The sequence below is a fragment of the Channa argus genome, chromosome 10 (genome assembly GCF_033026475.1).
Source record: "Channa argus isolate prfri chromosome 10, Channa argus male v1.0, whole genome shotgun sequence".
Lineage (NCBI taxonomy): Eukaryota > Metazoa > Chordata > Actinopteri > Anabantiformes > Channidae > Channa > Channa argus.
In genome coordinates this window covers 14,178,909-14,193,297 of record NC_090206.1, presented here as the reverse complement: position 1 = coordinate 14,193,297, position 14,389 = coordinate 14,178,909, and the positions used below count along the sequence as shown (strand labels likewise).

At 38.3% G+C, this 14,389-nt stretch overlaps 1 protein-coding gene across 1 annotated transcript in view; it reads left to right on the top strand.

Annotated features, from left to right (window-relative positions):
• The window catches only part of LOC137133960 (dedicator of cytokinesis protein 2-like), an 84,720-nt gene that overhangs the window by 23,900 nt on the left and 46,431 nt on the right, over window positions 1-14,389 (top strand). The window contains exons 25-26 of the mRNA XM_067518193.1: window positions 10,051-10,193; window positions 14,289-14,384. Of these exons, the coding sequence (XP_067374294.1) occupies window positions 10,051-10,193; window positions 14,289-14,384 (239 nt within the window). The remainder of the gene's footprint in view (window positions 1-10,050; window positions 10,194-14,288; window positions 14,385-14,389) is intronic.

Genomic DNA, 14,389 nt, shown 5'->3' with positions numbered 1-14,389 from the left:
TCCACCTTTCCCACAGTTGTTGTTTTGATCGCAGGCTCCTCCAGTCACATGGAGCTCCCCCTTTGGTGTGTGATTGTGTGTGTTTGTGAGTGCGAATGGGTGAATAAGAAGCAGTGTAAAGTGCTTTGAATGCCAATAGGTAGAAAAGTGCTATATAAGTGCAGACCATTTATAATTGCCTGGGACACATTATTTTGTCTGTATTGTACCTTTAAAGTGCACTATCAATGATGACACATACTGCACTAATATACCTCTCTACAACCCTATTATGCATTTCTAATTTGCTAAGAGTCATTGATGATACTGTTTGTGGGTGTGAGCATGCTTGTGCATATCGGTGTTTGTGCAGTGGTGTTTCTTTAAAGGGTGTCTGTACTGGCTTGATTATTGTTGTTGCCCAGTGTAGCAGTGAATCCACTCATCAGTCGATTGCTGTGTGTCAGTTACTGGTTCATGATACGGTTACTTTGGTATTGATCTTGGCTTAGGTGACTGATCCCCTAGGGGCTGAGATGACAGGTCTGGTCCTCTGGCTAGCTGTCAACACACTCAGAGTCACAGTCTGTCACCAGTAAAGGAAGAGGAAACGGAAGAAAGGGAATAAAAGCAATAGGAGGGGGTGTAAAGGGAATGTCAGGTAGAAAAAGAGAGCATGTTAAAGAGAAAAGGGGCAAAGTGATGTATACCTAACTGCTATAAATCAGTTTGGGCAAATAGAGACCTCTAAATTATCAGTCAGTATGTAAATAACAGATGCGTATTGTGCAATGATTTTAGAAGTTAACTAAACTCTTGCAAAATAATGCAGCTGAAGTCAGACAGAGGTAAAGGAAAGACCAAGGAAATATGATTAAACAGAGAAGGACAGCGGGAGAAAAAGAAAGATAGCAATTCATGAAAGAGTGAGAGGGAGGATTGGAGAATTTCTGAAAAAGAAAAGAAACTAAGAGGAAAGGAAAGGGGGTTGATGTGAGATTCAGCAAAGGAGAGACAGGGGCATAAAGATAAGTAAAGTGATGGGAAAGATGGCCACAGGAGAACTGGGAAAGGAAATAAATAGTTGAAAAAAGAACAATGGATTTGAGACCGATAAAGAGAATGAAAAGAACAGGTGGATGGCGGTGAAGAGAGTAAGCAAAATAGCTTGAAGAGTGATACAACAAGTTTGTGAGAGAAAGAGAAGGAATGGCCTTCTTTTGCAACCAAACAGTTTAGACATGATAAACGTTTAAGGCTCCCACATGCAGTAAACCTGCAGACTGTTGGTCAGCAACATGTACAGTACTTTAGCCTCCTCCTCTGCTCTTTTTTCGTCCAAACTCCAGCACGGTGCTTGTATACAGTGTATTCAGTCCCCCTTCACTTTTTTCAATTTTGTTATGTTGCAACCTTATACTACAATAATTCAATTTTTTTCTTATTAAGCTACACTCAGTACACCATAATGACAAAGTGAACATTTTATAAATATTTGAAAATTTATGAAAAAGAAAGTAAGAACTGAAGTATGATATTAGCATAAGTATTCAGACTTATTCAAGTGCTCAGCTCAGGTGCGTCTCATTTCTCTTCATCAGTGCTGAGATGCTTCTACACCTTGACTAGAGTTCACCTCTGGTAAATTAAATAGAGTGGACATGATTTTGAAAGGCAATCATGTCTCTATAGAAGACCTCACAGCTGACAATCCATACGGTATCAGAGCAAAAGCCATGAGGTCTTAGGAATTGCCTACAGAGCTTACCCAATCCAGGTGTGCAAAGCTTTTCTCATCGTACCCAAAAAGACTTGAGGCTGTAATTTCTGGGGTATCAACACTGTACTGAGTACATGTGATGTGAATTTTTTTTCTTTTTATCTTTTTATGTGTAAGATTTTGTTTTCGCTATGGGACTGAGTGTATATTAATGAGAAAAAAAGAAGTTAAACAACTGTAGTATCAGGTTGCAACTTAACAATATGTTAAAAGTGAAAGGGGTCTGAATTCACTATGTTTATTGTATATTTATACATTGGTTCATTCAATCTCAATCCCCACCTAACCAAACAAGAGCTGACACTCAGCCTAATTGACATGCATTTTAGCATCGGGACGCTAAGCAGAGGGCTTGTTTGCTAAGATTTCATTCGTCCAGGAGGCTAAAATTTGCAGCAAAGCTAAATTATATATTTATAATACCTAATGGCCCCCGATGTCCTATCACTCTCCTGGAATACATATTTAATAACCCTGCCTATCTGTCTTCTCTGACTGTCTGTCTGAGAAGACCTGCCAAGCTTTCCAGCGAGAAACGTCAAGCCAATGAGCGTGTAGAAGGGGGTAGGTGATGGAGAGGAATGGTGTATGTGTTGGTGTGAGATAGCAGATCATTTGTCCGATTATGTTTGACACAGTGTGAAAATTAACAATCTTTGTTGGTACTATATTTTTTATGCAAATAAAAAGCAATAAAGAATTTATTTCTGAATAAATGAAAAACCCAAAACAGTCTATACCTACCAAACTGTGTGCATTGTGCACAGTAAGGTTGTTTTTGGATATTTATTTGAGGTTGTATTTTGCACTTACTCCTCTGGAAGTACCGTAGTTTTTGTTATCCTGTCCTGTGTCTTGGTTACATTTATTCGAGTTTTCAAGCCATAGTTTCAATTAATTTGTAAGAGTCTATGTTTGTGTGAGGCTTTCTAATGACCAGTCACATTCATGGTCAGTGTTTAATGGGATTAAATTTTTTTTTCTCTCACTTATCTGATTTATTCAAAATACACTCCTGGGATTAAGGGTCTTGGCAGACATATACTGTATAAACACACAAACACATAATGCATGCATACACATGGTGGCACACATGGGCCTGATACACACATGCACTATGTCACACAAGCTTATCTGATTTTGAAACCAAATTAAATTTATGAGGTGCATTATGGCCCATTTTAGGCAAATTATCAGGCCGTCAGGCAATCACTGTAACAGATTGAGAGCATCAACACTGATAAAGGGGAGGAAAGATCTAGAGATCAGAGAGAGCAAAGAGCAGAAGGACAGAAGGATGAGTCTGTAATTTTGTTTGCCCACTTGTTTCCCAAAGCTGGTCAAAGCCTCAGATTCAATCTACTAACCCTCTATATCTTTTCAAGTAGTCCGCCATAACCCCTCCTCTATCTGTGCAGCTAGTGAAAAGACTGCAGTCATGTTACTGGTGTAATAGTGCATGATAAACCACATTTAAGGGAACCTTTCATGCACAGCTATCCCATGGCATGATGTAAAAGAAAATATAAGGCAGAAAAATTTGAAAAAGTGCCTGTGTCATATCTAGTGTAAATATATTTTTCCATTAATCTAATTACTTAAATTGCTTACAGCAGTGCATTTTACTGTACTGTTCACATTTTTTACACGCCTGTATGTATTTCCCTGTTGTGATAAGTTAACAAATGCATGTCAGTACTTGATGAATATGGATGAGTAATGTGCAGTACAGTTATTATCGTGAGGGTTTAATCAGGGCTGACCAATCTCAGTTGTTCCCACAGTCTCCACCAATCACTATTAATGACAGGTCACTTAAAGACCTGATGTTAATGATGCGGCCATTTTTTTCTTCTCTGGCTTCTGAGCTTCAGCCCAAACACAAACTGGCTATGAATCTACTGTGTAGTAAACATAGGCTGTGTTAAAATCTTACTTTAACAAAATCCAAAATCTCCTTGCTATTGTATGTGTTTCTTATAGCTATTCTCAAAGGAGCAGCTTAAGCCATAATTTTGTGTGCAATAGGTTTTTTGGTTGTCAACAAAGTACTTGTGTGAGCATATGCTGTATCTTTTCTTATATAGACATATTACGAGACATGGGGGACATGGGGAATATTTTCTAGGCATATTGAATCCAAAGCATAGAGTAGGGTCCTTTGTCCGAAAGGGTGTCAGTGGGACAGATCGATTTGGATTTCTCATGCAGAGGACGAGATGGCTGGCAAGAAACTCACTCTATTCAGCTTTAACAAACATCTGTTTTCCAGCAGTCATTGCAAAATGGCCCTGATATACCAATTGTTTCAACGGAGCTCCTAGAGATTATAGACAAAACTGTTAACTATGTCTCATATGACATGGTTAGAGCTGAATGGAAGAGGGTACCTGTTTTTGAAGTTCTAGTCTTTTAGGCCATTATAGTCAATGCATGGATGTAGTGTCACTATGTGTCAATTAGTGTACTAATTGCCTACAAAGAAGAATCCTACTCCTCGGGAGTGATGAGGAAGGAAGAATGATCATGGCAGCTAGAGACTGATGTTTTTTCCATGGCTGTTTCTGAAATTACCCCCTACTCACTCATTTCCTACTCCCTGTATAATAAACATTAAGTAGTTCACTTAATAGTGAGTCAATTGACATTTTGGACACTTACTAATCCACAAAAAAGCATTTGTTACACATATGTAACATTTGTAAATGGGGGCAGCTGTAGCTCAGTTGGTAAAGGCAGTCGTCCATAGACCACAGGGTCAGGGGTTAGATCCCCGGCCCTGACTATATGTCGAAGTGTCTCTGGGCAAGACACTGAACCCCTAACAGCCCATTCCCCTCCCCAGCTGTGCAGTGCCGGTCCAAGCCCGGTAGAAATTGGGGAGGGTTGCGTCAGGAAGGGCATCTGGTATAAAAACTGTGCCACGTGAACATGCGGACAATGATCCGCTGTGGCTACCCTGAACTCACGGGATAAGCCAAGAGGACAAAAAAAAAAAAAAAAAAAGTAACATTTGTAAATATAAATTGGGTCCAACAAATGTACGTATATTGTATACTGTATGTGTGTGTGTTTGTGTGTGTGACCTGCTACAAATTATTATTGACAGTTTTACAAGCTGACCTAAAATAACATACAATAGAACTGCATTCTGATGGTTTCAGAAGGTAAATGAGAGACAGAGCGGTAGGTGCTGTCATTCAGTCTCTGCACTGATGGTAGTTTGGGAGGTTATAGATGAAACGATGGAAGGAAAGAGATATGGATAAGACTAATGGAGCAATGTGAATGGAGTTTAATCATTTTGGGAAATGCCTCAGTCTCACACTCTTCCTTCATCTCATTTATATTCTGATCCATGCTTGTGTCTGTGGGGTGGTCTCAATGGAAATTAAATGCAGACAAGGACAGTAGAGGGACAAAAGGGGCAGTGTATCAACACACTTCCTCACTAATTTGTTTGCTACAGATGCTTTAACATTAACTAGAAGCAGGAGCAACCTGATAGACCAGCTTGGTGGTGTCAATAGCCAACCTTCCACTGTATAGCTATGCAGGTCTGTTTCTCACTTACAGAAAATAACATTTCTGGGATTGTTTAAATCTTAATGATCCCCAATAGGAAGCTGAGTCATTATTCAGCAGCAGAGACAGCAGTAGAACTGGATGGGATTGAGAAAATAATGACAAGTTATTGCAGCAGCAGAGATGTTTGGAGATAATGTATTAATATGCATAGCAATTTTAAGCATATGAGCTTCCCCTACTATTTCACTCTAGCAAATACAAACATAATTGTAACTGAGATCAAATAGTAATATTAACCAGAACAAGCAGGTTCTGTTATTCCTATATTAGAGGACACTGTGATTAAGTCGTTCCATCAGTCACTAATGTTTGCAACAAAGTATGTACGTATATACTTTTCATCTTCCGTCTTCACATTGATGTCACAATGCTGTAACAACTAATGCTACCAATAGCATAATTGGTCATTCAATTTCGTAGTCATAATGAAGACAGAACAGAAGAAGAGGGGAGAGATGAGGAGTGGCAATAAATGGGTGTCTCATAAGGAGTCACAAAGACAGGATGAACAAAATTTAACAAATGAAGATGCTCAAAGAATTATCTAAACAGAGTCACTAGCATCTAGTGTTTGTAATTCTTAAAACAATTGTTTTTTAGTGGTTATACATGACTAACATCTTCAGGTCCATATATTTATGTGTATATATACATTTGTACGTTTACTGTATTTTTGTGTGTACATTTGAATGTAACATGAAAGCTGAAGACGACACTTTGTTCTGTAATTCTGTGTAGTTTTGCTGACAGAATATGTTTTGTTCCATCATCATTCTTTACTGCACAGTATAATTTTTAACCCATGAGCCTATGCTTACAGGAGAACCTTAGCCATAAAAGCAAGACAATTTTAAACATATCTATGAAAAAAACATCTATATAAACAATTTTGAGAAAGCTTTCTTACTTTTACAAATCTTACAAGTATTTCTTAGCACCACACAATATTGAAACATAGATTTAAAAAAAGGGTGACAGTAAGAGATATGGACTAACAGGCACAAGCAAATAGAAACAGAGAAAATCTAAGTCTTTAAATTTCAAATGCACTTTAAAAATGGAACAGAGAAAAAATGGGGAAGGAGACAAATGAGATACAAAGGGAGAGTGGATGAGCGGAGACACCCATAGTGACATGCAGAGATGAAAAACCTGCTGAGAGAGACATTTAGTCATCACAAAGCGGGGAGACAGTCTGCTTGGTCCCAACCCCGTCTCAACTCAGAAGATTTACTTGTCGTCACTCCTCCAAACCTCCTCATTATCATCTGTTCTGTCACTTTATCTTCCTCAAAGCAAGGAGCGACAACTGAAGGGAGGGAAAAGAGGGAAGCAGAGAAAGACGAAGACACATCTGATTTAGATGCCTCTTAAAAACTGAGTTTGCATCTCATTATTATGTGCAATAGTTTATTGTGTTTGGCTGTCAAATTTAAAATAATGGAACAGAGAAGGAATGAGCTGGGTGCTGAGCCATCATAGCTGCTGTCTGTGTGGTCGCCTGCAAGCTTTGGTGGCTGTCTGCTCTTACAAACTTAGTAACCCAAACACATACCCACATTCTTACAGACGCACAAAGAAATTCCAGCTCTCACACATCAAATAGCGCTGAAGCAACAAATCATACACAAAAGGAAATTCACACTTGGGCACACTGACACACATTGATATTAATAATCAAAAGCTGAGATTATGTCTAGAATAAATAGACATTTGGAATTGAATATAGATGAGTACTTGAAGAGTACTTGTGTGCCTTCTGAATATGTTGCGTAGTGTGTGTCAGCAACTGTGTGTATTTCTGTTTCTGTGAACAAGTGGGGTTATCTGCACATACAAAAAGCTGAATGAGATAAAGTAAAAATGCATCGCAATGTTTGCTTCAAGACGTTTTTTTCCATTTGTCAGTGCCTGTTGGTGAAACTTTCTTCCACAGTATGACTGAATAGGTTTACTCTCTGTTTACAGGCTATAACATACACTACATGCAACTAAATCACAGAGTGGAACATAGCACCATAGGTGTAAATAGGAAAGTGCAACCACTGGGCCATTAACCAGATTCAATTTTTAAAACAAGTGTACGTGTATGCATGCATTTAGCAAGAATGAAAGGAAAGGTGTTCAGCGATGTTGTACGGCTTAGTGGCACTGAAGAAAAGACAGGATGGAGCGCTGGGGGTAGAAGAGCTTAAGATGTGGAGGTTCTCTTTGGGAGAGACGAGGATGGAAAGGATCAGGAATGAGGACATCAGAGGGACAGCTCATGTTAGATGTTTTGGAGATTAAGTCAGAGGCCAGACTGAGGTGGTTTGGACATGTTCAGAGGAGAGACTGCTGAGGTTGGAGCTGCCAGGTAGGAGGTCTAGAGGAAGACCAAAGAGGAGATTCATGGATGTAGTGAGAGAGGACATGAAGTTAGTTAGTGTGAAAGAAGAGGACGCAGAGGACAGGGTTTGATGGAGGCAGATGATTCCCTGTTGGTCTGGAGGAGCATTGTCAAGACTGCCGGCATGTTATTTTGTAAGTTATGCTCATATGCAGGAATTTACAGTTGTGATAAGAGGTCAATGGGTCCTAAATAAGAACAAAACAGGATCCAAACACCCTGATAGACTCAGTGAAATTGTGCTACTGTCTACTTTAACCTTCTGCTAGAGTCACTCCCTGCCAGATCCTTCTCAGAACTCACCTGACCTGTTTTTTTTTTTTTTTAAAGGTTTAAGTGCATAGGAAGTTGCGAAAGAGTTCTGTTCTAAGCATTTTTTTTTATGTTGGAAGTGACGCTGCTGATGGTGTAGAAGTTTGTAAATGGTCTGTACTTATATAGTGCTTTTCTGCCTATTGGCACTCAAAGTGCTTAACACTGCTTCTGATTCACCCATTCACGCTCACAATCACACACTTACACACCCAAAGGGTAGCTGCTCACTTTGAGCATCAAAGTTGGGGTTCAGTGTCTTGCTCAAGGCCACTTAAACATGTGACTGGGGGAGCTGGGGACGCATTTTGTATTAGCTGGAGGGGTTTGATTGTGCATGCTGGTAGCCCCGTCAACAGGGCATTGCAGTAATCAAGACAAAATATAGCTTGCACCTGTGCAATGACTTCAGTTGCATATTCAGAGAGGTAGAGTCTGATTTTATAAATCTGCATGCCCTAGAGACAGAGGAGTTGTGCTCGGTAAAGCTCAGTTGATCGTCGATGATGCCATCGATGATTTCTGGCAGACTTAATGGGGCAATCACACAAGGCTTAATGTTGATACTAATGTTTTGTTAGGTAGGCATAGCTGTGAAGAGTAGAAGTTCATTCTTGGAAAGGTGGAGCTGAAGATGCCTTTCTTTCATCCAACAGAGATGTCAGACCGGCATTTCTCTGAAATTAAGCTCAATCCTGCACATGAATCTTGAACCTTTCTGTCATGGTTATTTTTTTATGCCTGGCTCCTGACATTTTAAGAACAAAAACAGGGAATACAGTGTATAACACAACATAATCTCTATCTAATCTAATCACAAGGTTTCTGCATTGATGGAAAAACCACATTTAGCAGTTTCTAATCCATTACAAAGCTGACAGCATCCAAAACACCACTCTATATCCCTCTAAAAGGAACCAACCAGAAGGCCTTACTGCTTCATGTTCTTTATTTTTTTACATTATACATTATTTTAAATGAGTTTAAACTGCATGTCTATGAGATACTACTAATCTTTTTTACTTTCTCCTACTTTTAAATTTATCTGCCAATCCTATGTTCCCTCTCCCTCCATTTGCCTGAGACATGGACGGCATTTGGTGACTTATGCACCCCTGCCACCAACATTTCATATCATCATGTATGTGTGATGGAAGGAGTGTTTTAGTGTGGGTCCACTCAGCAGGCATATAGGCTTGGTGCCGTTAATAATGGAACTAACGAGCATCAGCCCAAATGAGCTTTTAATGGGCTCTGTCTACCTGCGGCTAAAAGAGAGGGATGAAGCGGAGGAAGCCGGGGGGGGGGGAAGATGGAGAATAACAAAGACAAAAATGGGAGGTGTCAACTTGGGCAAGTAGAAAGAAGAAGAATTATTACAATAATACATACAATGGGACTTTTTTAATTGTAGTGCATTCTTTTTGATATTCCAAATTTATTATATAGCCTACATATATGTAAAGGTTCTTTGACCTTGAAATTAGATTTAGAACATTCTAACTTAACATAAGCATCACATTTTTTTTTCTGCAGCTGAGAGGAGTGACTGTTTTAAAACTCATGCCAGACATTAAGTAAATACTTTGATTGCTCTAAAATGTTACAGTACACTCAGGAAAAACCACAATACAGTAAGGGATTAGGGCTGAATTCTTTCTTCAGAGTGCAGTGGCATCATTACTCATAGCTGTTTTAGTGTAGCTGCCTCCACAGGTGCTGCACCAACTAATTGAAAGGTGTAGGTTTAGACTTCAAATGTTTTTTCAGAAAGCAATTACAGTACATTAAATCTTGAATCTTGATGCTGTGACTTAACGTCTTACAGTTAATGTTGGGGCTTTCTATGAAAGTGAACACTTTCAAACTATAACATTTTTCTTCCAGACATTGAAGTTTTCTTTTGGATAAAAAAATCTTCCTCCAATTATAGTGTATCTGCTGAATAAACTGTACACAACCTTATTTTTAAACATGACCTTGTGTTCTTTTGCTTCTTCAGAGTGCCGTGATGTCTTGTTACCCATGATGCTGCGGGAGTTGGGTGGGGCACTAGCCAGTATGGCTGACGGGCCACATGACGACAGAAGAAATAGTTTAGAGCTGCTCAACAACATTCTGGAGGTCCTCAGCCGGGAAAATGTGGTGAGACACACAGCACTGCTTAATAGTAAAAATCCATACATCCTGTTCAAACACATAATTTACTAGAATTACAGAATATAGGGAATTTCGCAAAAATACAGTATGTGTGGTGAACAACTTGAGACCAAAGTGCTTAGGTATAAAAGGATCTAATTAGAGGTACAGTTATTTTTACAATAGTAATTGTTAACGTATATATACTATTTAACTCTACACTTACAACTTATTTTACTGCATATAGCTCAACCAACTCAATCACAGACCCTACCTGAGGCAAAATACCAAGTTCATCTTTCTATACAGCAGCACCTTATTTCTCTTATTTCTTTAATTTTAATGTTGTCTGTGTAGAGTTATTTAGCATCTAAATGGATGTTTCAGTCTCACGTAGTTTCCAATGGTAGCTGTGTGGCTTAATGTGTTAATATTATATGTTATTATATGTTGTTGGGGTTTTTTTTTTGTTTTTTGTTTTGTATATTTATTTTTCACAGAGACAATCAAATGTTAGGATTAAATTTTGTTTCCCACTAATTGGTCAGTTGAGTCACATTTCATTAATGGAAGAAACAGGTCTGGATAAAATAAAATCATTTTGCCAGAAAATGTTGATAATAATAAAAACTGGGTTGAGACAGACCAATCAAATTCATGAGTGACTGAACTGTCAAGCAAAATAACACCACATAGGGAGTGAAATTATCCAGCCCATGAATCAGAAGTGAAATATTCAACCTTGGAATTAAGTAAGGCCAATTAGACCAATTAGAATTTAACAGATTGTTTAACACATGTTGCTGCATGTTCAAACATAATCCAGGTAGCTCCTAAACTAAACATATTTAACACACACACAAACACAAACAAACAAAAACACAGAGAGAAAACTAATACATGACTACTATCCAGCCGAGGGCTCTTTAATTGCTCCTGCCAGTTGTTGACAGCCTGCTGACTCTTTGAAATAAAGGTATGGCTTTTTCAGCTCAATTTATTTGGATAGCACTAATGAAGCATAAGCCAAGAGAAGAGAGATGGCGAGAGAAGTAATGAAAGGAGTGAAATGAATATGAATAGATGAATTTGAGTCAGTTCAAGTAAGAAAACAAAAGCAGGCAGTGACAGCATGTCAAAAAGACATGATGGGTACAAATACACTCATGTGCAGACTTCCAAACCTGTGACACACAGACTCATACAGGTTTTCTGTCAAACTACACAAAGACAAATTTCGGCTACTGAAGCAGTGATCGCACATTAAAATATTAACTGAAGAAATATGTGTAAGCTATAAATGTTAAGGACACTTTGAGAATGTATAGTGGCTTTGATAATTACATATAATTATTTAGATAGCATAGATATGCACACATTTGTGCAGTATACATGTAATGCTAGACTTTATGTGGTATAGCTCAATAAAAGCCTTGGCATCAGTACCTTTACGTCGGTCCTTTTCTTTATGCTTAAGAGCTTTTTGTAAAATCTAGACATCCTTGTTTGCCTATGAAACCCAGATGTATTGTCTAGCTGAATAAGCAAACTATGAAGGATTGTTTATTAAACATGTCAGAGGAAAACGAGAGCAAAAAGGCTGAAGAAATGAAAACTGCTCATGGCCATGCAGAGAGTATGAAAGAAAGATGCGTAAGCAGAGATTTAAGGGCTAAACAGACTGAGGAGAACATCAATAATTTCATCAACAATAACATGGAGGGATTTTGCAGATTTTACAGGAAAACCAGACAGGGAGTTGACGAGACAATTGTTTGAAATTTGAAGAAGTGGAAGAAGTAAAAAAAAACAACAGAAGTAGAAGAGGTGCTGAAGCACCCCCCTCCATCTCTTCTTTCCCTTTGTTTTCCACCTATCTTTCTTTTTCTCTCAGGGTGGTACCTGATTAATTTGTTACACCACAGATGTCTCTGTATAAGAGACAGAGAAAAGGAAAGATGGAACGCGAAACAACGTAACAGATGAATGTTCATGTCTGTCGGGGAGTTTGTTTTGAATTTGAGTAACTTTTCTCATTCTCTTCCCGTGTGTATGTGTGTGAGGGAGAGAATAAGATAAAGGGAGGATACTGACAGAGAGACAAGGATTTCTTTTTTCCTATCTCCTAAATAACATTTTCTGTTTTACTTTGTTATATCGTGATGCCAGTGGAGATGATGAAGCAGACTACGCTTTGGAATTAATGAACAGAGTATCCACATAACATATTTGTGTTCTGCAGAAAAGAGGAAGAGCATTGTCTCATCTCCCATCTTTCAAGGAGACTAAAATACCAGCAGTGAGCCAGAAAGATGTAGGGTTGTTTAAATTCAGCAGCTGCATCTCAACTTAACTGTGTGTTTAGTGTGTGTGTGTGTGTGTGTGTGTGTGTGTGTGTGTCTGAGAAAATGGTATGCAAAATGACCCACACACTAAACACACATTGTTTCTTATCTTTTCTTTGGCTAAGTCAATGTACAGTATATAATAAAGTTCATGCCTATATGATTCAAGTTAGGCCCTTCAAAACATCGGCCAACATCCAACACACAGATGGAAAGAGAGTGGTAGATGTAAAAATTTAAACTTTTCCTTTTATCCACTTATTTAGTTATTTTTGGACCTCTTTTTTAGTATGCTTTGCTGATCAGCTCATAAAAAGCCATGCACACATCCTCTACAAGTGCACACAAATGCATATTTGGGTCAGATACATCTGGGAAAGTTGTACACCCCTCCACATACATACATCTACACACACAGTCACAGATGGTCTCTGCATAGATAGTGTTAAGGTGTGTTTGGATGTAGCAGATGTTTCAGTGAGTTACTGCTCTCAGTCTGAGTCAGCTTCTATTGACCAACTTCACTGTATTGTAGCGTGATTGTGTCTGTCTGTTTGTCTGGGTTTTTCCAAGTACATAGATCTAGCCCCTCTAAAGGTTCATATTATTTTCATATTTTGAATTTGATTGGTGGATGAGTGCTTTTTTGGATGAGTGCTTTTGAGAGTGGTCTTTTTCATTCATTATTATGAATGATTATTATAAGTCATTATTATTCCCTTCCAAACTGTAAAAAGTGTTAATTACAGCTTGGCAATAAATATAAATAATAATGATACTGTTATTGTAGTGTATCTTCTATGTATTTAACAGTGCATTACAATATCGTGATAATGTTTTCTGGTTCCAGCTCAACAAAATAGTGAATTAAATAAAAACAAATAAAGCTTTTTATCCTGAGCACTAAAGTATTTATATGTATGTTAGGTAATATTTTGTCAAAGTCTACTGTTTATATGGCTAAACAATTACAAATCACTAGTAATTAGATTATAAACAAACTGTTAAATACATCTTGTTTTTTTTTTGTCCTCTGGAAAATTACTTCCAGGTTGAGGGAATGATAGGAGTAGGACAGCAGGTATGTACAGAAAAAAATTACACTCAAATGTCCACACTAGTGATGGGTAGACACTTCATAGAGTGTATGGCACAGTTCCTTAACTGTGCTGACACAATGTTGACACTGTGTTTGCGCATCGCTTAACAGCGACATCTGCTGGATTGCAAGAGAAAAATAACATTGCAGGCAACATGGATAAAGCGTGTAGAGACTGAACTAGGTCCATCCCTTCTGACATGTGGATGAATTGTGCTGTTTACATAACCAGCTTATAATAGAGTGCTAACTGAATGAAACAGAAGTGTATTTATTCCAATTAGTTTGACTATAACCAAAATAATATGACTATGACTAGTAGTATGGCAAACGCAGAATGTACAAACATTGTTTTTGCAAGGAAGTATAATGGAAATTGTGAAATTAAAGAGAATTTTTTGTTTATGTCACTTACGAGTGACATGAGTGAAAGTGGGTGTGCTTGTGTACTTATGTGAGGGTAAAAGGGCAGGGTTTACACGATTTTATTAAGAAAGAGAAATGTTTGCAGCATGTTGGGGCCAAAGTGATTTTGTCTCTTTGAGACCAGTTCCCCTGCTTTAGAAAATCTTACACAAGGTACAGATGAGGCGGGAGTATATTTGAGTACTCACTAGTCATTCTCTTTTTTCCCTGCTCTGTCTTTACTTTTCTAAGGGGGAAACATTCCAGCATATCCAGGACATTGTGGTGTCTCTGCTTAGAATCATCAACCAGACAGTCATCACAATGGGCCGAGAACATCCTCTCATTGTGAG